The 25,812-nt window shown below is 42.3% G+C and overlaps 1 protein-coding gene across 11 annotated transcripts in view; it reads right to left on the minus strand.

The window, feature by feature from the left end:
- The window catches only part of CLEC16A (C-type lectin domain containing 16A), a 265,133-nt gene that overhangs the window by 177,619 nt on the left and 61,702 nt on the right, over nt 1-25,812 (minus strand). For all 11 annotated transcript variants that reach the window (XR_013218206.1, XR_013218207.1, XM_077275189.1 and 8 more), the window contains 2 exons: nt 20,163-20,276; nt 9,594-9,822 (listed from right to left, as the gene is read on the minus strand). Coding sequence is in view for 9 of the 11 variants with exons in the window: in XM_077275189.1 (XP_077131304.1) it covers nt 9,594-9,822; nt 20,163-20,276 (343 nt within the window). In the remaining 2 variants the exon portion in view is untranslated. The remainder of the gene's footprint in view (nt 1-9,593; nt 9,823-20,162; nt 20,277-25,812) is intronic.

Genomic DNA, 25,812 nt, shown 5'->3' on the forward strand with positions numbered 1-25,812 from the left:
CTTGAGTGCTGTCTCGCTTTTGTTAATATTGAATCACTGCTAACAATCATAATCAGCTGCAGGGAAGTACAGAGACCGGCAGGAGACCAGGGAACATTAGGACCGGAGCGGTGAAGGAATTACTTCTCTTATTATATAACATTCTAAACTATTTTCTAATGTTTTTTTTTTAAACTAGACATCCCCTTTTAGTGTTATGTCCTTGAATGAAACTGAAAGATTGCGTCATGCGCTTACCCCTCTTGCTTTATGCTATGTATAACAAATTCTTCTAGAAAAAAATACATTTTGAAAGCAATAATTTAATGGGAAGAAGAATACACCTGAAATTTTACACTTCAAGTAACTCACTAGTAGTCAAAAAACAATTAAAAAGACCCTCCTACTATTTCCAAACTTTTATTTCAATACTATAAAAAGGCAGAGCTAAAGGGTCGAATAGGATCAGACAGCATTACAAAAATGAAGGGAAGAGGGATCTTGTTTCTATCTTAATAGTCTAGATTGTAACCCACTAGTAGTGAAATCAAAAGCAAACATGTGGGTAGACTACGACTGCAGGAAAGTTAGACTAGTCACACAAATTATAAAATAGGAAAGTCTCTAACTAAAGCACTGAGACCTGTCATAAGTACAGAAAGGGCCCATGTTCTGTTATCCCCACCTATCACTATGACCTTGAAGAGTCCATGCTCTGTGATCTACATTCATCATTATGACCTTCGCAGGTCCATGCTCCGTCATCCCCACCTATCACGCTGACCTTCATGAGTCAATGCTCTGTAACGGTGTGATCCCCACCTATCACTATGACCTTCACGGGTTCATACTCCGTGATCGCCAGCTATAAAACTTTCACGAGTCCATGCTCTGTGATCCACACATATCACTATGACCTTCACAGGTCCTTACTCTGTGATCTCCACCTATTACTAGGACCTTCACAAGTCTATGCTCTGTGATCCCCACCTAGATCAATAATCATCATTATAAATAAGAAGAATCAAAACGCAATGCAGTCTAAAGACAATCAAACGAACCAGAGGGAGGCTGATATAGGGCCTGAAGGGGCATAAAAGCCTCTTTATTAAAACATTTTATATGCCCTCTCACAGTATCTGAGTTGTAACTAAAGGTTCCCTTTAAGCCTTAATCTAGTCTCGGATAAACCAGTTTGATGCTTTCAGAAAGTCCACAATTTTTTTTTCCATAATAACACTTGTCACCTGATCCACTTAGCCACCTACGATCTTGGTTTAGATTCTCCAAAGGGGAAATGTTTTCTACTAATCCTATGGTAGCAGAAGAGCATCAGAATGTGCAATCCAGCTCCCTGTGTCACTGTGTGTAATGATCAACATTAACGCGCCATTCAACATGACCGGAGGCCGAGAGGAAGGAGCAGGTGACTGATGATGTGCAAATCATGCCATGATCGCACACCCGGGAACAGGAAGTGCCTTGGATACAGTGCCTACACGAACGCCAAGAACTATATTGGTGTCACCATTGCCTAAACCAGGATGTTGCATTGTAATGGCCTAAGCGTGAACAGTATGAGATATAGTGATAGAACCGGCATATTTTCCACGGAGCGGTCAGAATACTTCAGAAGATTTACGAGCAGCATTTCTCAATGTAGACTTGTAAATTGCAATCAAACGCTAAAAAGGTAATAATTAGCCATTGCTAATAGCACTATAAAGATTACTCTATTGTGAGCAAATATTGTATATTATCAACCTGATCTAAACTGCTTTGTGATCACATTGTAGATGGCTTTCAGAAGATCTTCATTCAAAACAGTGATGGTCAACACATATGCTCAATTTGCCAAAACTTTCCTTTCTTTGTCCTGTAATGTTACTTTCAGCAGTACTGTTGTAATGGAAAATCAGAAAAAAAATTTAATGTAGCATCTTTACGTGTTTATCACAGTAAACTATTAATAAGTAGCAGAATATTATTTTTCTCAAATATACATTTTTAAAATTCAGTATTTCTGTACAGGATGCTGACTAGGCCATGGTAATGTTTCATTCATCGTCCTGAAATGTAGATAATGGATGACTCCACATCATTAGGAAAACAACGTTCCACCAGTGTAGTCAGCACCCCTGTCCAGATCACCGTGAAAAATTCCTGAACAACATGGGTGGTTTTACACATAGATCTAAGAAAAAAAACACTAAGAATTTTTGCTGGAAATTTTGACGCAAAACATGCAGATGCCTGATTTTAGCATTCAATAGTGGATTTAAAAAAAAAAAAAAAAAAAAAACAATTTTGTAGTTTTTAGCAGTTTTACAGTGTCGGGTCTTAGAAGTTTTTTTTCTTTACGATTCTCTATAGAATAGGAAAACTGTATGAATAATCACAGTGAAAGGTGAATTTGTTTGGTTATTTGCACAGTTTTTTTGCCGAGTTTTCAGAACAGAAAATCAAAGTTTTTGAAGAGTTTTGGTAAAATACTATTCAGCTTCAGCTCCAAAAACTCCTTGCAAGACTCCGTGTGCACATAGCCTAAATGTAGGATCCTGGCTGAAGAGATTGTCTTGTCGCTGACAGACAGACTCACACAAATTGATCAAAACGTGTGCTAAAAATACTCCAGTTTAAAAGTATATTTTTAGATTGCCGTATTTATTTTAAAGCCCCATTAATTTCTGCGTGCTGTACATGCGAAAGGGTTCACATATTAGTAATTCTATGCATATAGTAAATGTATACAAATACTATAGTGAGATCAACCTTTCAAGCCCTGGAGATGCTTGAGCACACCAGAGCACACTCGGCTAATCCTAGAAGTAGGGCCAATTGCTCTTGATATTTGTAGACCTTATGGCTCAGATGGTTAGGGAACAGGCTAGACGCTCATCACTTTTTCGCAAAAGGTACAACATGTGCATTGAGCCTTGTACTAAAATTTCAAGCTTTTTTGTGGTATGTGGAAGAACAAACTACAATCTTGGGTTCTGCACGCACTGTGTTTACCAGTGCCCATCAGTTGTATACAGTACATTGGGAAGATTGATCTCCGGTTTAAATTTTTGGAAAGGATATATAAGAATCGTGATCGATCTGACCCAAGTCTTTGAAGCCACATATGTCAGGATGGACCTAGAACAAACCTTGCATGTTTCAAAGCAGGTTGCAGGAGGATACACATGTATCAATTGTTCGGATATACAAATTACAAAATGGAAATCTCACAATTGACCGCGACTTCTCGAGATTTCGCAATGTATTACTAGGAACGCTAGCTGCCGGGAGCATCGGTAATACTGCACGAAATGCCGGTAGGTGAGAATATTGCGATTTTTTTAATTATTTTTAGAAAAAACTAAGAAAAAACTGAAACAAAGTCCAAAATGTAGTATAAATTACAATATTTATTAAAATATATATAATATAGTGTAACAGTGGGAAAAAATACCATAAAAGGCACAACACCAGGGACATATAAATAGTAGCACTAAAAATGAATAAATATATAAATATATAACCCAGTGTGGGGACAACATATACGTGCATACCTGTGTCAATAGGCCATAGCATATATATCAGACAGATTTACCAAATAAAAAATAATAGTAAAGTGCATATGCAAACTTTAATCAATTGGTGGCTAAAAAAGAGACCAAATAAAGATGCTGATAATAAATATTGGTGCAAACTATTGGTGCTGAATCTAGCCGGTATATAATATAATAGTCATAGTGACATAGTCACATAGTGACCAGTGAGCTATAAAGTACCCAGCAAGGAGACAAAAATGCCCCAAGAAACAAAAATCAAAGTAAAGGTAAAAAGAAAACCACCTGGTATTACCTGCTGCTGAATAAGATGGACAGGATAATTGTCCCTGGGATGTGCACGTATATGTTGTCCCCACACTGGGTTATATATTTATATATTTATTCATTTTTAGTGCTACTATTTATATGTCCCTGGTGTTGTGCCTTTTATGGTATTTTTTCCCACTGTTACACTATATTATATATATTGTAATAAATATTGTAATTTATACTACATTTTGAACTTTGTTTCGTTTTTTTCTTTGTTTTTTCTATATGTTTTCCGATTGTCCGATATACCTTCCATTGGTGCACATTGGTGGTTATAGATATAGATATATATTTTCTCCTCCCATGTACAATTACTATATGCACCGTGCCTTGAGATATATCCAACATTATATCTTGTTACTATTGATGCTGCATAGGCAGCATCAATAGTAAAAAGAGAAAGAGAGCAAGCGAGAGAGAATTTCTCTGACGGGAAATTCTTGCACACATGCTCAGTTTGAAAAGAAGGGATCCGTCGCTGGATTTCTGCTTTTCACAGTCAGCTACGCAGGATGCGTCGCTGATAGATTTGTGAACGTTTTCTCTACTCGACGGACCGTTTTTTTTACGCAGGATCCAGTGCACAACGGATGAAACGCATGGCCATCCGTCACAATCCGTCGCTAACACAAGTCTATGAGAAAATGCAGGATCCTGCAAATTTTTTTGCAGGATCCTGCATTCTCAATAATCGAGATATCTCGACGGGAGCTGAAAGATGGGAGTGTGAAAGAGGCCTAAGGGTGATTGCAATATGGTGGTGGATCCAGTCATGAATCATTGGCATTCCACTGTTCAGCTGGGTAGAACCCCCGGGACCTAAACAATCTTGGTGTTTCTGACAGAGATGAGGTGGATGGATGGCTTTTGTCACAACACCTAAAACGTGTTTAAAATAACATTTTACAGTGTTAAATGAGGGCCAATCGGCACATATTAACCAATCATTTAATAGGCCGTTTTCACAGGCAGACTGCGCTCTGTAGGTGCAGTTAATGATCTGTATTGGATCACGCAGTGTGCATAGGTTGCTATAGTTCTTGGCAGTGCAAGTCCTGTTATCAGAGGACAATGTGCTGCCAAGAATGATGATCTTTTGTGTACACCAAAATGATACTGCTCATTCATCGGGTGATTGTCAGCTTGTTCTGACTGCTAAATTATCGTGAAAACAACATTCATGATAATCTTGCATTTTCAATGCACCTTTCATCATGCAACACTCTTTGCCATTATTCTTTACCTTGCATTGATTAGGTTTAGAAGTGATGAGTGAGCGTGTCATGCTGTGACGGTCTTCGGTAAGGAAGGGGGGCCTCAAACTGTCCCTGGAACCGTGACCCTACCTATCCCTGTCCCGGGTGTAGTCCTGAACGTAGAGAGGGCCTGAATCTACGACCTTACTATGCTCCTGCTAAACTCTGATCTGTCTCCTCCCCTACCTCATGAAGCATGGGACAGAAATGTAATGTAAACAAGACACAAAACAAAACAGGAATAACATGGAAACCTCGATCATACAAGAGAACTAACCAACAGTAGGGAGGAGTATAGGGACAGGGTGAATAAACTAAATGGGACTAGGGACCAGAAGAAAAACACACATGTATTACAGCAAACCACAGAAAAACCTCTACAAGAACTCTGTTCCAACCACTTAGGTTTAGCACACAGCACAGGAAGATGAATCTTTCACCAGTAGGGACAAGAAGGTGGGACCAGTTTATATAGGAAAAGGTAATTACCAGATCAGAAGCAGTTGAAATGGAGCTGCATGCTTCTGACCAGCATAGAAAGGGTTGTTAACCTCTTCAGCAACAGAAGAACCTAAGTCCATTTAATATGGGACACAAAGCACACCATCTCTAAAGAAGACCTGTGATTCATTACCCAACATGATCTTCTAACTCCGGGTCTTCCAGGAGGACATGACACCATACAGAGTGTTCGAGCACGCCAAAGAAAGTCTATTAGAACACGAGCACACTCGCTCATCACTATGTTTAGTCATTTAGGATCAGTATCAATGGTTAACTTCATTACATACTTATCTAGAGGAAAATTGAATAATTTTGCCTACGCTCTACAAGCTGCAAAACTGATGTTTAGGCCAACACTAAGAGGAACCCTAGATACAATCTCTGACACGCTACATGTATTTCTGGAGGACAATATCTTAGACTTTCCCTCTATTGCATGGAGACAGTAAAGTCATATCTGAGAGACTATAAGGACCACTATTTAATTTGTTAAAACGGAATCTGCTCTCCACGGAAAAAAAAAAAAAAGGTTGGTACCTGGAAGAGGGTAACATTTTTGGCCTTGTCCAGGCCTCTTTTTAGAGGCCACACCCTGTACACAACTGTTCTCCAGTCACTTGACATCTAGTCTCAGCCCCAACACCACAGTTTCCACCTTCTAAAAATCACAGAATTACAGAAAAAGTGTTGAAGGAACCCGGGAGTTTTGCCAACATTTTTGAAGTCCAGATGTTCTCCAGGGAGTCTACAAGATGTTCTTGAAGAGCTGGCAAGTACGGTCAAGTTCCATTATAGTATACATCAAAATGTCACAAAACCTATGAAAGGAACTATAAAAAGAGCACCAGATATAAAAAAAAATTGAAAACTAATAAGTTGTGAGCAAAGGGATGGATACAACAGGAATTTTTCAACATGTTTGCTAAACTTCTTCTGCATGTCTAAGTGTTGAGAAGATGTGATTATCAGTTCCTTTATATTGATATCATACAATGTAGAGATTACTATAAGCAGAGCAGGAAGAGGTCTATTTTTTCCAGATTTTAGCCAAGGACATTCATGTATGTTTTGCATCTGCCAATGTTAACTTTTGGCCCAGTACATGTCTCATGTAAAATAGACTTATTGAAATAAAACAAATTCTACATTTGATAAAAATAAAAGGCATCAACATTTACATAAGTTTCAAAAGCTGCAAATCTTTAGCCATAAATGATAAAGCATTAGCTGCTGCTTACTACTGTGACTGTCTGCCAACATAAAACAGGTATCAGCAGCTTCAGTACAGAGGTTTTCCAACACATTAAGACACAGATAAAATTTAATTGCGCTCTAAGCTTTACAAAAAAAGCTCTTACCCAGATTTTAAATATCCTTCGGGGTAATATAGTATTCATTACATATTCAGAATAGGGTACATTCTGATTTCCTATATTACATAATTATAAGACAACACAAACAGTGTAAACCACATGCTCTGATGTGAGAGTATATCATCCTTCTTGGTGTTGCAGTATCAATGTTGAGGAGTGTATACACAGTGCCTTGAAACACTAGTCATACCACGTGAACTTTTCCACATTTTCAAGTTACACCAACAAACCTAAATGTACTTTATTGAGATCATATGTGATAAACCAACACAAAAGCAGCAAGGATTTGTGAAGTATTAAGGAAATTATACATGTTTTTTAAATAATGTAAAAATATAAATATGAAAATTGTGATGTGTATTTGTATTCAGACCCAAGTCAATACTTTGTAGGACCACTTTTTGGGGCAATTATTGCTGCAAGTCTTTTGGGGAATGTCTCTTCCCCAGCTTTGTACATGTCCAGGTTGAAAATTTTGCCAATTTTTCTTTGCAAACTAGCTCTATCTCAGAGAGATCGGATGGAAGGGTCTGAACAGCAATTTTCAAGTCTTGCTACAGATTTTCAATGGGATTTAGGTCTGGACTGTGTCTGGGCCATTCACACACATGAATGCACTTGGATCTAAACCATTCCACAGTAGCTCTCTGAGTACGTTAACGTTGTTGTCCTGCTGAATGGTAAATCTACGCCCCAGTCTGAAGTGTTTTGCAACCTCTAAACATGTTTTCCTTCAGGATTGTCCTGTACTTAACTCTATCCACCTTCCCATAACCTCTGATCAGCTTCCCTGAACCTGCTGAAACAAAGCAGCCCCACAGCATGATGCTGCCACCACCATATTTGACAGTGGGGATGGTGTTTTTAGGGTGATGTGCAGTGTTCCTTTTCCACCCCAATAACATTTTTTATTTAACCCAAAAAGTTCAACATTGGTCTCATCTGACCAAAACAACTTTTTTCACATGCTAGCTGTGTCACCTACAAGACTTTTTGCAAATGGGAATTTTGTGGCTATTCTGATCCATCATGACACTTTACCAGTGGACAAACCAAGGTCCATGAAACTACAGTTCGGCGAGTTTTGTGTGGTGCAAGAACTTGACTGGTCTGCCGAGCCCTGAACAAATCCTAGCGGCATAAAGTTGGGGCCAAACAGTGATCCAACTGGGCACCAAACTATGAGTGATACAGGATATCTTCACCGCCACCAACCCTGCCCGCCCCTGCTATCAAATGATCCAGTAAATACCACTTTGAACTATGTGAGAAAGGACACACGAATACAGGTTGATACTCTGGCACAGCTGGGAGTCCCACAGGCCTCCTGCCCCGTGACATTCCATCTTTTAGGCTGAAGGCGGTCAGCATCCTGGTGAAGGTGACACAACATCTGTACTGGCCCTCTTGAGTTTCAGGGCAGAAGAGGACTCTATGGTTGTGGACAATGATGAGGCGTGATTATGTCAAGGGGTGATCAGGGGGCATTCTCCATTTTTATGGGGTCATCAGTACTGTCTAGGCATAAATGGGGCATTATTACTTTCTAGCGGGCATTATTAGTTATTATGGAGTGTACAAATGTCATTACTGCTGTCCATAGGGCACATGGGGGCCGCACTACTACTGTATGTATGAGCAGAAGCAGAACAGCAGCCACTGAACAATTTGGGTTAGCAACAGGATAGGAAATTTGTGTAGGCCGAGAATAAGTGGGGATGAGTCTGGAAATATGAGAAGTAAACTGCGTCCATGTTACAGACTATGTAGACAAAAGTGAAGATGTGGTCATGGCATTCTCACGCAGGCAGCAAAGATGGGAAAACTAAGCGACTCCAATCAGAAAGAAGGTCAACTATAAGTCATATTACTGTACTGTAATCACTTATAAAGTCTGCAGAAATGGTATCTGCCACAATATTGTCTATGTACACTGATAATATTGCTCATTTTACAGTTTTTTTTGTACATTTTTTAACAGTTTAGTGGTATAATTCAGTTAGGGGTAACAAAATACTTGCCTTGTTCTGGAAGCTTGCACCCCATGCTACGGTACTGTCTCAACCCCATCGAATCCCTTAGGGATGGTGTAAAGTGGAGTTTGCAAGACAGGACCTCTCATCCATCAAATACCTTATTAATTTATCCATTTTACTCGCTTACGTAACACCATTGATTTCCACGGAATCTACAGACATCATCACTGTCCCCATTGGGGCTCACAATCTAGATTCCCTATCAGTATGTGTTTGGAATGTAGGAGGAAGCCAGAGGACATGGAGGAAACCCAAGCAATCACAGGGGAGAACATACAAACTCCTTGCAGATGTTGTCCATGGTGGGATTTGAACCAAGGACCACTGAGCCCTTCTGAATGAATAAAAAAAAAATTCCTTCCCGGAAGAATGGAAGCTGTTGTAGATGTAAATAAGGGAGTATATTAACGCTTATGGATTTATAGCGGGATGTCATAAAAGCTGCTGTAGGTGTAATGTGTCTGTATAGTGAATATATAAATAGCTCCGCTGTTATCCAGGAGTTTTAGTCATTTCATTAAAAAAAAACTGTTAGTTCATCAACTATAAAGTGGGATAACTATTAGATTTTCTCACCTTCAGTCTCATGAAGAGTTTTAGCTCCTTTTAAGCCAATCTCTGCAGCTTTTGTCTTATCAGGGTCGTCGTGGCCATCTTCGGTGGGTTTGTCCTCCTCTTCTTCCTCACCAACATTCTTGTAGTTCGGCCTCTTTTGCAGCTTCTTCTTTCCTCTCTGCCGGTTAATCTCGAGGGATTTCTCTAGACTCTCTTGGGGCTTTATGAAACGTCTAACGCTGGATTCTCCCTGAAATAAGATGCAAAAAGTAAATTATAACAGAAATGAATGAGGATCAGGAGATTTAAAAAGGTCAGAACTGTGATGACCTGTAATATCTGACACATCACAGGAGAGGTGGATAACAAAACATTGTAGCTCAGTCACGCTCAGCTTTTCCTAAGCCTAGACAGAGTGTGATAAAGCTTTAAAGAGTAACCGCCATTTTATTTATTCATTTTTTCATAAATCAATTACACATGGCCATAAGATAGTATTTCAAATATCTTTTTGGAGAAATCCGATTATTTCTCCTCCAGCACTCAGTCACTCACAAAATTCTTAATTCATAGGTAAAATGTGACTTCAGAAAATACAGATTTTCTCATTACTGTGATTCGAGATGTCAGATTGTGCTCATAAAGCTCTATGTAAAACATTAATGGGAATCTGGCTGCAAGTTGTGTCATTTAATCCGCGAGCAGCATAATGTAGGAGTTGAGAGCCAAATTAGGGGGATGTGACACTTAGGCTGTGGCTTGTAGTTTCAAAGGAATCAGTATTTTATCAGCAGGAGATTATCACTATAGGACTACAGCTCATGTGCAGAGCAGTCAGGCTAATCTGTGTAACCCCACCCCCAACACTGATTGACAGCTTGCAGTGTACACAGGAAACGGCCAGAGTTGTGGGCAGGATTATACGCAGCGCAGAAGTCTTTGCTCAGCTACATCAGACAAAACAGGGATTCTATCAAAACTACAACAAGCAGCCCAGTAAGTGATACATCCCTGGAATCAGGCTTTCTTGCTCTAGATTATGCTGCTCTCAGATTATATAGGAAATAATGACTGACAGATTCCCTTTAACTTTCATTTCATGAGGCTGAAGCCCTCTCAACCACAAAAACTGCATTAAAAAAAGGCTGCACACTACCAACAGCCATAAATTCACCTATGGGACACAAAGATGGAAAAGTCTCATTATAACCACACACCAGAAAAAGGAACCTCACACGGATACATTTCGGGTACTGCGGGGGCTGAGAAGTCACAAGTGTTAAATATCGAGTTCATTTACCGCATTCACTTCACATATGACTTTTCTTTACGTGACAATAGCCTTTTCTCAGTAGAAGACCCTCTCACTATTTCCGTATAACATCTAAAATCAGTTTTTCCTAAAGATAAAGGCAAGTTAATCAGACGGTGAGAACGACAAAACCTGAAGAAAGAAGAGACTCGCTGATAGAAAGAGAAAGTTCCACACATTTCTGAAAATTAGCATTAGGTTTCACAATGTTGGGTGGGCCATGGGGTACGCCTATTATTCTGTACATTTTAGGTTATGAGACGTGGCTGCAATGATCGCACCACATATCACCACTCACCTTCGCATTTACTGTGTTTTTATAGGAATATTTGGACTTGCCAATAATAGCGGGACAAATCTCTCAAAGTGAATGTAGAGGATAAGCAAGGGGAGAATAAGAATGCTAAAGATTACCCTTTATTAGTACGCCATATAGTCTCAGACATGAACCCTAAAATAAGGTCCATAATTCCAAATAAAGATGCTCAGTATCAACAGTGCACATTAAAAAATGGATCAACGTAGGTAGATCATTCTGGAGCTTGGCGGGGTGGGGAATATGCTAAAAGTCCCCTGTCGTGCCCCTTGTAATTGCTCCCGCCCTGACAAGGGTTGCACCCTAGTATGGTCCCATTATAGACAACAATTAAGCCCAAAGAACCCTCCTCAGGGTTTGACAGGGGACTTTTGGTATACCCCCCAAATCCCCACACAAGCTCCAGAATGATCTACCTATGTTTAATCTTCATGACAACAAATGAGTGAGATTGATCCATTTTTTAATGTGCACTGTTGATATTAACCGCCTTTATTTAGAATTATGGACCTTATTTTAGGGCTTGGTTTAATCTGATAAGTGCCAAGTACACAGGATGGCAATTGACCCAAGTAAGCAATTTTAATAAATACTTGGATTCAAAGTGACAATTTTGTAGCTAACACACTTTCTTAGAAATTTGCAATGAACCATTTCTCCTGAAAAGTTATGAATATATTGACAAGTGGGTGATATCACTATCTTTTGTCATTGGGATGTGTGTCCACTCATTATGGCACAGTCACATCAGTGCCGTTTGGGTCAAGACTGTGCCAGGACGAAAGTTACGAGCACCATTCTTTTTGATGAAAGCCCCTAGAACTGATAGAATTATACAGTGGTGATTGAAAGTTGTGAAAACTTTAGAATTGTCCATATTGCTACATAAACATGACCTAAAAATATATCAGATTCTCACACAAATCCTAAAAACTAGTTACAGAGTCAACGAACAAATGAGTAAAAAATATTAGGCTTTGTTATTTTTTTAAATGAATAAAATGATCCAATCTATAATATAACGCTGGGAGCGTCACTCTGTCCGAAGCCTTTATAGACTGCGCAAGCGCCGGCGCAGTCTGGACCCCACAGAGTGACGCTCCCAGGAGATCGCGGTATGTGTAAGCACTGAACGCACACCGCGATCTCCAACGGAGAAGCAGGGACGAGCCAGGAGGGTGAGTATGCTATATTCACCTGTCCTCCGTTCCATCGATGCGCGCTGCTCTGTCCTCCACATCCTCTCCCTGTGATGTTCAGTTCAGAGGGCACGATGACGCGCTTAATGCGCGCCGCCCTCTGACTGAACAGTCACAGCCAGAGGATGTGGAGGTCTGGAGGACAGAGCAACGCGCATCGATGGAACGCCGGGACAGGAAAATATAGCAAGTGCCGGGGGCCTGAGCTAGCGGCGACTCCGGCACCTGACCCCCACAGCGCGCCGGTGTCCCCGCCTGCTCAGGCCCCCAGCACAGCCGCCCGCACTCACCACAGCCGCCCGCACTCACCACAGCCGCGCACAGCCGCCCGCACTCACCACAGCCACGCACAGCCGCCCGCACTCAGCACAGCCGCCCGCACTCAGCACAGCCGCCCGCACTCAGCACAGCCGCCCGCACTCAGCACAGCCGCCCGCACTCAGCACAGCCGCCCGCACTCAGCACAGCCGCCCGCACTCAGCACAGCCGCCCGCACTCAGCACAGCCGCCCGCACTCAGCACAGCCGCCCGCACTCAGCACAGCCGCCCTCGGGCAGTAGAGCCGGAGAGAGAAAGATGGGAGCAACATATGGCAGAATGGAAACAGGAAGAGGCAGAATGGGTGCAGCACATTACAACAGAATGGGGGCGCAGGACGGGAGCAGCACATGATAGAATGGGGGCACGGGATGGGAGCAGCACATGACAGAATGATTGCGCACGATGGGAGCAGCACATGACAGAATGGGGGCGCACACATGACAGGATGGGGCGCAGGATGGGAGCACATGACAGGATGGGAGCAGCACATGACAGAATGGGGGCACAGGATGGGAGCACATGACAGGATGGGGACGCAGGATGGAGCAGCACATGATAGGATGGGGGCGCAAGATAGAGCAGCACATGACAGGATGGGGGCGCAGGATGGAGCAGCACATGACAGGATGGGAGAGCAAGATGGGAGCAGCACATACCAGGATGGAGACCATAAACCAATATAAATGCTCGCCACCCGGGCGTAGAACGGGTTCAATAGCTTGTATAACATGTCTGTGTGTGGCAAAAGTATGTGAACCTTCGCTTTCAGTATGTGGTGTGACCTTGTGTAGCAATAACTGCATCTAAACATTTCCGGTAATTCTTGATTAGTCTTTCACATCGGCTTGGAGGAACTTTAGTCCATTCCTACCTACAAAACAGTTTCACCTCTTATGTTGGTGTTTTTTTTTCCCCTAAACTGTTCAATTCAGGTCCTTCCACAACACTTCTATAGGATTAGGGTCAGGACTACAACTTGGCCATTGCAGCACTTTAAACTTTATTCTTCTTTAACCATTTTTTGTAGAACGACTTGTGTTCTTTGGGTCGATCTCTTGCTGCATGACCTATGTTCTTGAGATTCAGCTGATGAACAGATATCCTCAAATTTTCCTTTAGAATTTTCTGGAATAATTCATTATTCCATCATTGATGGCTAGCAGTCCTGGCCTATGTGTGTGCAGCAAAAACAGGCCTAAACCATGTTTACAAATGGTCTGAGGTTTTTAGGCTTTGATAAAAATGTTTTTCGTTCTCCAAAACATGACATTTGTCATTTAAACCAAAAAGCTCTAAGTCTAATCAGTCCACGAAAAAAAAATTGTTCCAATAGCTTTCTGGCTTATTCGAGTCATCTCTAGCAAGCTGAGCAGGGGCAACAATAATATTTTGGAAGAACAGTAGCTTTCTTCTTGGAATCCTGCCATGCAAACCATTGTTGCTCAGTGTCCTCCTGATGGTGGACTCATGAACATTAACCTAAGCTAATGTGAGAGAGGCCGTCGGTGGAATAAAGGTTACCACGGGATCCTTTGTGACATTGTGGACTATTACACGCAGTGCTACTGGGGTGATCTTTGCTGATCGACCAATGCAGGAGAGGGAAATAATCGTTATGAATTTCTTCCATTTGTACACAATCTGTCTGATTGTGGATTGCTGAAGTTCAAACTCTTTAGAGAATGTATCAGCCACTGGATGTATTATCTCAGCCAGGTATTTTTGACACTCAAACGCTGCGGAATTTCAGAGAAAAATACTTTAAAAGCCGTCGGGGACAGAGACTACGTTGTAGACTAGTCTAGCAGGTGGATCCATGGCAGCTCCTCCCCGCCTGCTACCGTAGACTGACAAGTTTGTGCCTATATGTGCACAGGGGAAGCCGCTGAAGACCTGCTTGTCCGAATAATTACTAGATCGCAACATTGCAGAGTCAAATATATATGGCTGAGACAATACAGCCAGTGCCTGATACATGATGTCCATTCAACAGCTGACAGGTTAAAACAGCAGCGATCCAAGCGCACCCCCGCTGCTAAGAGGTTGGCTGTGTACCGCAGCCGGCATCTGGCATGTTTGATTCAGGCTCAGTTCCTGAGATCTCTCCATGACCATGGACCAGTCGTGACCTATAACGTTCCAGTCAGTCATGTCAGCAAGTTGTTAGAAGCAAATTTTGACAAAAAAAACATACGTATTAGGACAACGACGCATTGCATTTTCAATTATTTTTTTCTCAAGGCCAAGTTTAACCTCACTGATGGAAATCTGCATTCTGAGTTCTCGCTATAATTGGCTATTTAAATCATGTCCTTTTTCATATCCTTTCCACGGTTTTGGTTTGAACTTAGGCAAGGCTGCTAGTAACTCAAAGCAGTACCAGTAAAGTCGACATCTTACGGGAAAGAGAAAGTAGGTTATAAGATCGACAAATTCTGGGCAGGTAGAACCAAACCACATCACTATTGTACAGGAAGCAGATGGGAACCTCTCTCACCCTACAGGAAGAAACTCATATCAAAAACAACTCAGAAATGAGATTCATGCTAAGGTGAACAGCTTGCACCCTACAAAATCTATAGAGTGGTTATGTGATACAAAGATGACTTGGTACAGATGACACAGCATCCAAGAACGCAGAAGACAAAACTACATGAGCTTTAGACGACGGCTGCATTATGGTCTCTTGCCAAATGAACAAAGCTACAGGCTTCCAGGAAATGTACGATGAAAGTTTAGATTTTCGCAGAAGTGTTATTACAAGATACAGTCAATGGCTACTTTATTACAGTTGTGGTATAGATTTTTCTAGATGTTGATATGGGTTTGCCGAAATACTGGCAAATGTGGACTGGATAGTTTCTTGCAATTCACACAAATTAGGTGGCCGTACTGATTAGAGATGCTCTACAGCAGTGTTCCCCAACTCCAGTCCTCGAAAGCCACCAACAGGTCATGTTTTCAGGATTTCCTTAGTATTGCACAGGTGATGGAATTATCACCTGCGCAATACTAAGGAAATACTGAAAACATGACCTGTTGGTTGCTCTTGAGGACCGGACTTGGGGAACACTGCTTAAGATCTGGGAACTGTGAAGACAACGGAGGCAAGGAAAACTCGCAGTCATGTTCCTGGCACCAATCCATGACCCTTGTGTCATGGTGCACTGCCCTGATGTCAGAGTCCATCTGTCATAGGGGATACAGTTGCCGTAAAGGGGTGAACATGGTTGGCCACAATACTTAGATCAGTGCTATCTAATGCTTGGCACTGTGCATGGTGATCGCTGGAGTGACTGACCGCCACTAGGGCTCACAATCAATGAGGCTACAGTTGACCGCTCCGGTGCTCCAAAGGGTGCTGTGAGGCTGAAGGCTCGTTAGTCCAGGCATTCATTATCTACACATCTACTCGCTTCAGATTCTGTACAGGAAGTAGATGCTCTTTACAAGCACGCTTTGTCATTGGCTTGATATTTTACTGGTCATATTTTTTGCTTTTTCAAAAGGGTTAGACCACAAGGAATTTCATCACTTTAAAATTAGTGGCAGAGCATATGAGACCCTCTCCAATCCTACAGGAGGAGCCTGCAGCACTGAATCAGGCCCGCACGATAATGTTAGTTGCTTTTAATTTTAGTGTAGGTACTGACAAAACAATGAGGTTACTTGACGTAGGTTGCGTCCATGCATAATTTGACCCAGTTTATGAGGATAATGTCACATTTGCATAAAGCTGAAAAGTGGGGCCCTGGAGTTGGTTACTGGTGGGCCCTTATCACCCCAGTCCAACATTGGCTGTAGTGATTAGTATAGTGACCTGGGGTTGATATTTTTCCAGATGAGAGCTTGAAATTACTACTTATATCAGGACAAGGATAGGTTTGAAAAGCAGGGAAAGTTGAGAAGTATAGTTCATGCCTGACACCAATGAGGAAGTAAAAACTACTTGGGTTTCTACAGAAATCAATATAGCCTGCAAATAACCGCATGACAAGAAATCCAAGTCATGCTATTTCAAATTAACAGAAAAATATTGCATTTGACACGCTCGTCTACAGACACATACCTAGGACAGGTGCCTTTAGCTGGCAAGAAATCTTCATTTTTTAAATTTTTTCTTTAGAAAACAATTGATGATAGAATGGAAATTTACACTGAATACAATGTAGAAACTACATAATATTTTGTGAAAAAGTCACTTTTGTGGAATAATGCAAATCTGGACAAATTCTTCAAAGTGGTGCAAAATAAATAAAATAAATAAAATCCATGCTCCATATGGGCTAAGTTATCACATATCTATAGGCTCAAAAGAGTAAAAGTAGGTAATAAGACTAGGGCTGGCCATATATCTTAGATAGCGGCCAGTCGACTCTCCTTTGGTTGACTGCTGACCTACCGGACCCCTTCATACAAATGCAGGCTTGCCCGTGCCTGCGTATATTCTCAATGGGAAGATGGAAGAAAGCTTCAGTCAGACAGGTCTCCCCGACTCGGAAAACAAAATGATCGGGCAACTGAAATCCAACGTCATGATCCAGATCTCCGCAAAAAAATTGATGCGAGAGTAGTCGGGAAGCCCCAAATACATCTATTGGTACAGAACGGTACTCTTTAAAATCAGCCGCATAAATTTAAAATCACACTGGCCTTTTATGGCTTTCTATAGCCAAGATTGTGGATATCTAGAACACGTGTCTGTTTTTGTCTCTCCTGTCCATTGATTAAATGTAGAAATTCTGCACAAGAACTAAAGGAAAAGCAAGAAGTGGCAAAAAGCCAAACTTAGATTAAAGGACTTGGCAGACACCAAACATTTCAATAAAAAAAATAAAGATAAGGATTCCGCTTTATTTAAAACACTTTTTGTAGTCCCAATCATTTAACAATTGGTACAATCAATTCTGTGGTATAATTAACTGATGAATAATAAAGTTTATGAATTGCGTATGATAACGGAGTGAATGAGAGGCCGGTAGAGAGAACTTTTTGGTATGTAAATCCTGTTCTGCTCTTCTCACTGGACAGCTAAGCCCATATGAAGGGATAAGGGCAGATAATCCGCCTGTAACGAGGGCTAGACGATACACGAGATCTTCATTCAATATGTATTAACATAGGATGCATTGTTTGATCATTCGTCCCATGTAGTCTCATTATTGCTGCCGGCACATCACATATTTAGACAAAGAGCTGATGACATTGATTATTTTTATATCCGTATAGAGGATGCAATTCAATGTGTTTTTGGGGTACATGTTTAACACGAAACAGTGGTCGACAATGAACCATATTGGGATCACTCGTCAGTCGGTTATTTTAAATAAATGGGTGAACCAGGGAATTTGCTGGAGAGTCTTTATTAAAATATGCTTTTTTTTGTATATGTCTTTTTATTTTTAAATACAGGGTTAGTAATGGGGCGTCTGATAGACGCCTCTTCATTACTAACCCCTGGGCTTGATGCCAGCGGACATTACACAGCTGACATCAACCCCTAAAACTATTACCCCGATTCCTACACACCAGGGCAATCAGAAAGGTCCGAGGCTAAGTGCCAGAATTGGCACATCTAATGGATGCGCCATTTCAGGGGCTGGTCCTTTAAGGCTGGGAAGGGGCCTTGCCAGTCAATTAATATCAGCTCCCAGCTGTCTGTTTTGCCTTAGCTGGTTATTAAAAATAGAGGGGACCCTTAAAAAAATTATGTGGGGGTCCCCCCTATTTTTAATAACCAGCGAAGGCAAAGGAGACAGGTGGGAGCTGATATCACTAGGTTTGGAAAGTCCATGGATATTGTCCCCTTGGCAGCATAAGACCAGCTCACAGCTATCTGCTTTCCCTTGACTGGTTATTAAAAATAGGGGGGACCTCTCATGGCTTTTTTTTTTTTTTTTATTTCTTTTACACTGTCCCTCATTCGAGCAGAGTCCTGTCTCCTACGCTAGTCATCCTGTCCCTACGCTAGTCAGAACACAATGGCCATGATCCGGCAGTTATACAGGCTGGGTCACAGATGGCGCCAGCCAATCACAGCCATGCCAATACTTGGCATGGCTGTGATGGCTATGGAAGTGCCCACTGCCTAAAAGCTTGTTGATTAGCTGCACTGCCAACATCAGTCTGGTAAGAGAAAGAAGCAAATTTCTCTAATAGGATAAATTTAAGCCTTTCCTATTTTCGTATGTATAGGCGGATTATAATAAGGGCAATCTGGGCGACCGCCAGGGGCCTGAAGCTCCGGAGGACCCATTGCCAGAGCACCCTCATTATCTTTTGTGTGCCATTGGCCAGACTAGAAGTGAGGCCCTGGGGACCAGAGCAGGTCGCAAGGGCAAAGAAAGCGAATGAGTATGTCTATGTGTTTTTTTTATTAATATGTGTATTATGTGAGGGCTCCTACCATATATAGGAGGCTAAATAGGGGTTCACACTGTATACAGGAGGCCATACAGGGGCTCATACTGAATATAGGAGGCTATGGGCGGGCTCACACTGTATACAGGAAACTATATAGAGGCTCATACTGAATATAGGAGGATATGTGCGAGCTCATTGTATACAGGAGTCTATGTGTGGACACATACTGTATAAAGGAGGCTATATGGGCGCTCATACTGTGCAGGGCCTTTTTTTATGACTTGATCAAGGTTCTGCGCAGCTGAAATGCTGTGATTTTTCTGTACCACTAAAGTCACCAAAATCAGGACATCTGGTGCAAGTACAAGTAGGAGGCGCTACACTGGCAAGTCCAGACTTAATATTTGAGAAGCGGCCTCACTGAGTGAAGTCGGCCACTGACTGGCTTGTAGGGCTCCAGGGGCATAAGAAAAATGTCACAGGGAAACCAGAGCCGATGATGCTGATACAGCGCCAGCACTGGAGGTGTGTAGTGGACAACCCCTCTAAGAAAGAGATTATTATAAGTAGACTTTGATATGAAGGCTTGAAAGCGAAGGTGTAAGAGAGACAATCAATGTATACAGATCACTACTAATATGGAAGTTTGCTAGCAGGCCAGCCAGTGGGTTTCATTGTAATTTCTCTTTAACGTATAGAAAAAAAGATGTCTCAGCCGTTTCCCAGAACTCCAAGGCAGATCTTGCCCATAACACGCGTCTGGCGTTCTATAGCGAGATTGGCCTCCGTGCCCTCTGATTTTTTAATAAGCAATTTTTACATTTACCGTAAAGTATGAGGAGTTAAAGGAATGAGAGGATTACAATAAAACTGAAGATAAACAAATTCCTCCAGCTCACAGCAGCGACTTCCTGCGCACTACCAAGAAAAGGCATTTGGAGAGGATATTGGAACAGTCGGGTCAATGACACCAAGATATAAATAAAGCCTGCATCGCATATTGGTCACGGCACTGCACTTTATCAAGAAACTAAATGCTTTTCACAACTGCTTGAAGAAATATTGAGGTTTCCACTTACGGAACTGCGCTGAACATCATGTTCTGGTTTTGATGAAAACATAGTGAGGTCGCCATTTAAGATGACATCTGCCAGCGAGTCAACCAGAGGTGCGTAATGTATTGTTAAAAACACCTACATGGAAAAATGACAAGAAGCACAAGGTTATGAAGACGTTAGTGACAGTGCCTGAAGACAAACAAGTCTAACTACCTAATCGTCACATGTAATGTTGTCACTCCCAAAAGGTCTTTTTAGGAAATACTTGTATTATTCATGAAATGACAATTCTGGAACTTCTTTCCCAAAAGCTCTGTACTGTGCCATTCCTGTTATTCCTCCGAAAAATGTATGAATAAATTGACATCAGGGAGGCGCTATTCCATTTGTCAATGGGGTGTGTCCTTATACAGTGTCCAATCAGCACTGGCAGAACCCGAATCCGTAAGGACACACTCCAACTGGAAACGCCTCCTTTCAAGCAGTTTGGTCGGGCTTTGCTGACAGTCTGACTCCGACCAAACTGTTACTGATGGCCTTTTCTAAGGGTTCGTGCACATGGGTGGATTTTTTTCTCTATACCCAAGAGAGTTTGGTATGATCAAACTCTGAGCAGAGTTCTATCAGAGTGTGATTTGCATAATTGACCTGGTTCTTTTAGATGAGAGAATATACGCCGGTGTGACCCTATTCTAAGGATGGCCCGTCAATGTTAGAGTCCTGGATAACCTCCATTTAACATAACGTCCTGCCTGCAGTCACCAGTAGGAGGAGGACAGGATCTCATTGTACTGTAGATCGTGCTATTATTGGGTTCAGGAGGCCAGTGTGCAGCCATCTCCATCTAGTGGAAGATGCACGTATACGTAGATTTAAGTCACCTCCCAAAATGACATGTACCTGCATATATAGTGCTAAATAGCGTTCAAATCACATTAAATTGGTTTACTGCAGTAGAAGCTACAGGGAGAAAATGAAGCTGTATTCTTCCTGCCAGAAGGGGCTACAGTTCTCGCTCACTACACGTGAGTGCGCTGCTCCTTGATTGACAGCCTGCTTTGCGGCATGTGCGTGCAGAGCTGGAGGTCAATCAATGTGTTGGGGGAATGATTACAGTACACTCACTAATCTGGTATACAATAGAAAGCGATGTGTGAACCTGCTCTGCGTTTTCCGAGCATGCTCATGTGCTCGAATACTATGTTTGAGTCCCTGCGGCAGAATGTCTCAAGGCTGTTCGAAAAGCCGCGGCATATGCAGGGATTGCCTAACTAACGTGTAATCCGTGCATGTGCCGCAGCTTTTCGCCAGACCTGACATGCAGCCGCAGTGACTCGAACATAAGAGTAACTCCGACGTGCTCCAATGCTAGTAGCACACAAGCGTGTTCCGATAACACCTTATCCGAGCTCGTTCACTCATCTCTATACAGAATCTGTCTGTTGGATAGGTCTTCAATATCAAAATGGGTGGTGGTCTAGTACTTGGCATGGGGCAGAGCACAACACCTCTGTCACATTCCTTAAGGCACTGCAGATCAGCTCCTTTTCATTTAGATAGGACATGATATCATAGTAGTGGACACCGTCTCATTCTATACTTCTATTGATCTCAAGGAGATACTAAGACTTCAATTGTTAAAAAGAATATGGAATCAAAAGCAGGAACTACTATAGTGCATTGATTGGAGACACAGATTTCAAGGACATACATCTCATCTTTGAACTCAGTTCACTCTCTAGCAATAAGCTAGCAAACAGTTTATTATCTGTATTGCCTTGTATCCTAAGCTCACACACTTATTACAACAGGACTCCTAAACTCACATACAGACTCCGTACAGCAGGAGTCCAAAGCTCGGGACCACAGTACGGTAGGAGTCCGAAGCTCGTGACCACAGTACGGCAGGAGTCCAAAGCTCGGGACCACAGTACGGCAGGAGTCCAAAGCTCGGGACCACAGTACGGCAGGGGTCCAAAGCTCGGGACCACAGTACGGCAGGAGTCCAAAGCTCGGGACCACAGTACGGCAGGAGTCCAAAGCTCGGGACCACAGTACGGCAGGAGTCCAAAGCTCGGGACCACAGTACGGCAGGAGTCCAAAGCTCGGGACCACAGTACGGCAGGAGTCCAAAGCTCGGGACCACAGTACGGCAGGAGTCCAAAGCTCGGGACCACAGTACGGCAGGAGTCCAAAGCTCGGGACCACAGTACGGCAGGAGTCCAAAGCTCAGGACCACAGTACGGCAGGAGTCCAAAGCTCGGGACCACAGTACGGCAGGAGTCCAAAGCTTGTGACCACAATACGGCAGGAGTCCAAAGCTTGTGACCTCAGTACAGCAGGAGTTCAAAGCTCAGGACCACAGCACAGCAGGAGTCCAAAGCTCGTGACCACAGTACAACAGAAGTCCAAAGCTCGTGACCACAGTACGGCAGGAGTCCAAAGCTCGGGACCTCAGTACAGCAGGAGTCCTAAGCACACACACAGTACAGCAGGAGTCCTAAGCTCAAACACATTACAGCAAGAGTCCTAAGCTTGAACACAGTACAGCAAGAGTCCAAAGCTCGGGACCACAGCACAGCAGGAGTCCAAAGCTCAGGACCAAAGTACAGCAGGAGTACCAAGCTCGCACACAGTACAGCCAGTGTCCTAAACTCGAACATAGTGCAGCAAGACTCCTAAGCTCACAGAAGGCCCCTAAGATGCTTCTTTAGCACATGCTATTTGCTGGATTACTGATGAGAAGTGAAAAGGAGTTCAAAAAATAATTACATCTTTGGAATCAGTGTTTTTTCCATAAATTACACTAATTTCAGGCTGTTTTTCCTTTGTTGCTCATTAAAGAATCTCTTTAGCATCATACAAGATCAACAGTAATAAAGAATAAACCTATTGTGGGGGAAGTGAGTAATGAATATTTTCATTATTAAGCAGATAGTGACTGAATATTGTTTAAAGAGGTTGACCAAACCTAAGGAAACCTTCGGCACATCTAATGGTGTGTAATGAACAACCCGATTTCAACGGTCGTCGCAAGACTGTAAGTATTTGAGTTACATAGCTGGGGCGATGTACCAACTAGAGTGTCAGCCACTTCCAAACAGATTCTACTGCGTATCGACAAAGACTCTAGTTGGCACATGATCGCAACAATGCAAATCACACACTTGTGATCACTGCTGGAGACGGCAAAAGGAGAGATACTGCTCTGATATTGTCTTTGCCTAATATTACAGATAACTAAAGCCCTATTTTTAGGTAAGAGACTGAGCTGTGACAGCAGGCATAGCCACTGCTAGGACATAGTGACCTGTAATACCAGGAGAGTCATTGCTAAACGTACTGAGCCTTGGGATGCCGCGCTCACTAGAGCTTCACAGCACCTTCATACAGCTGATCTGTTGGTTGTCAAGAGTCGGACTCCCACTGATCCTAAGGGAACAGTCTGTCGGCCGTATAACAAATACGGATCACAAAATAATTCTTGGACTGGCCATTGACTCCATCAACCCGAGCAGGATAGCATGTATTTCTATGCATCTGTCAAGCTTGGATTGGGAGAGCAATCGGCCAGTCTGGGCATTGCGACAGACTCTTCCTTTAGTATAGTCCATCAATTTTAAAGTTCAAGACAACCCCTTTAAATTTGTGTGTATACAAAGATTTTGGAGGTCTTCCAAGATAAAAATAAAAAATAAAAAATTGCAAACAATTTTGAAGCTAAAGACCATAGTTGGTAAATGGGGGAATTTCATGCTGTTACTACCTAATAATGTGGTCACAATATACCAAAAATGAGTTGTACATACAGCGGCATGTAAAAGTTTAAGCACCCCTAGTCAAAATTTTTCACCCTTGCATCAGATAACGCTGGATGGAGAAAGGAGGCAAGGTATCTACACTCACTGGCCACTTTATTAGGTACACCTGTCCAACTTCTTGTTAACACTTAATTTCTAATCAGCCAATCAGATGGCGGCAACTCAGTGCATTTAGGCATGTAGACATGGTCAAGACAATCTCCTGCAGTTCAAACCGAGCATCAGTATGGGGAAGAAAGGTGATTTGAGTGCCTTTGAACGTGGCATGGTTGTTGGTGCCAGAAGGGCTGGTCTGAGTATTTCAGAAACTGCTGATCTACTGGGATTTTCACGCACAACCATCTCTAGGGTTTACAGAGAATGGTCCGAAAAAGAAAAAAAATCCAGTGAGCGGCAGTTCTGTGGGCGGAAATGCCTTGTTGATGCCAGAGGTCAGAGGAGAATGGGCAGACTGGTTCGAGCTGATAGAAAGGCAACAGTGACTCAAATCGCCACCCGTTACAACCAAGGTAGGCCTAAGAGCATCTCTGAACGCACAGTGCGTCGAACTTTGAGGCAGATGGGCTACAGCAGCAGAAGACCACACCGGGTACCACTCCTTTCAGCTAAGAACAGGAAACTGAGGCTACAATTTGCACAAGCTCATCGAAATTGGACAGTAGAAGATTGGAAAAACGTTGCTTGGTCTGATGAGTCTCGATTTCTGCTGCGACATTCGGATGGTAGGGCCAGAATTTGGCGTAAACAACATGAAATCTTTGGGATGTGGTGGAACGGGAGATTCGCATCAGGGATGTGCAGCTGACAAATCTGCGGCAACTGTGTGATGCCATCATGTCAATATGGACCAAAATCTCTGAGGAATGCTTCCAGCACCTTGTTGAATCTATGCCACGAAGAATTGAGGCAGTTCTGAAGGCAAAAGGGGGTCCAACCCGTTACTAGCATGGTGTACCTAATAAAGTGGCCAGTGAGTGTATATGTCATTGTGTCCTTCTGCTGTCACACGCTGGAGAGATCCTGGCATTTACAGCTCCTCAAATAAATATTACCACTTAATCACTTCAGATCAATTGGACGTCGTGATCTAAATCATTTTCTTTAATGAAAAACAGGAGAAAGAAAAGGTGCCGATTTTAATGATTCTCGTGGAAGACGGCATAAAAGTGGAGTGATTAATATATAGCTTGGGTGGTTATTTATTTGGTTCTTACAGTGGCATGTAAAAGTTTGTGAACCCCTGGTATTTATTTCTCGTCTTTTACATTTTAACAATTAGAAAAAGGGGCAAGAGGGTCAAAACTACACTTTGGGCACCCTGCATGGTTACTACCTAGTGGCACCCACTTTTGAATGAATCACAGCTTGTGAATGCTTTGTTGTAGCCAGACAGGAGTCTTTCATTTCTTATTTGAGGGATTTTCATCCATTCTTCTTTGGCAAATTCTAACAGTTCTGTGAGACTTCTGGGTCGTCTTGCATCCTCTGCTATTTTGAGCCACAGATTTTCAATGATGATCAGATCAGGGGTCTGTGAGGGCCATTGTAAAACCTTCAGCGTGCACCTTTTTAGGTAGTTTATTGTATATTTTGACTGTTAGGAGATTTAGTTTTCATCACCTCAGCTGAATGATTTACAGCTACTATCCAGCCGGAGTACATGTGGGGGTTGCCTGGTTGCTAGGGAATCCCCACATGTAATTATGCTGTCTAGTAGCTGTAAATCATTCAGCTGCGGCGATGGAAACTAAATCTCCGAGCAGTCATAAATACTTGGAGACCACCCGAGCAACGAGTATACTAGCTCATCACTAATCATTAATCATTTGTAGAAGCCATCCTCTTTTAAA

This window comes from Ranitomeya variabilis, chromosome 7 (genome assembly GCF_051348905.1).
Source record: "Ranitomeya variabilis isolate aRanVar5 chromosome 7, aRanVar5.hap1, whole genome shotgun sequence".
NCBI classification, from domain to species: domain Eukaryota; kingdom Metazoa; phylum Chordata; class Amphibia; order Anura; family Dendrobatidae; genus Ranitomeya; species Ranitomeya variabilis.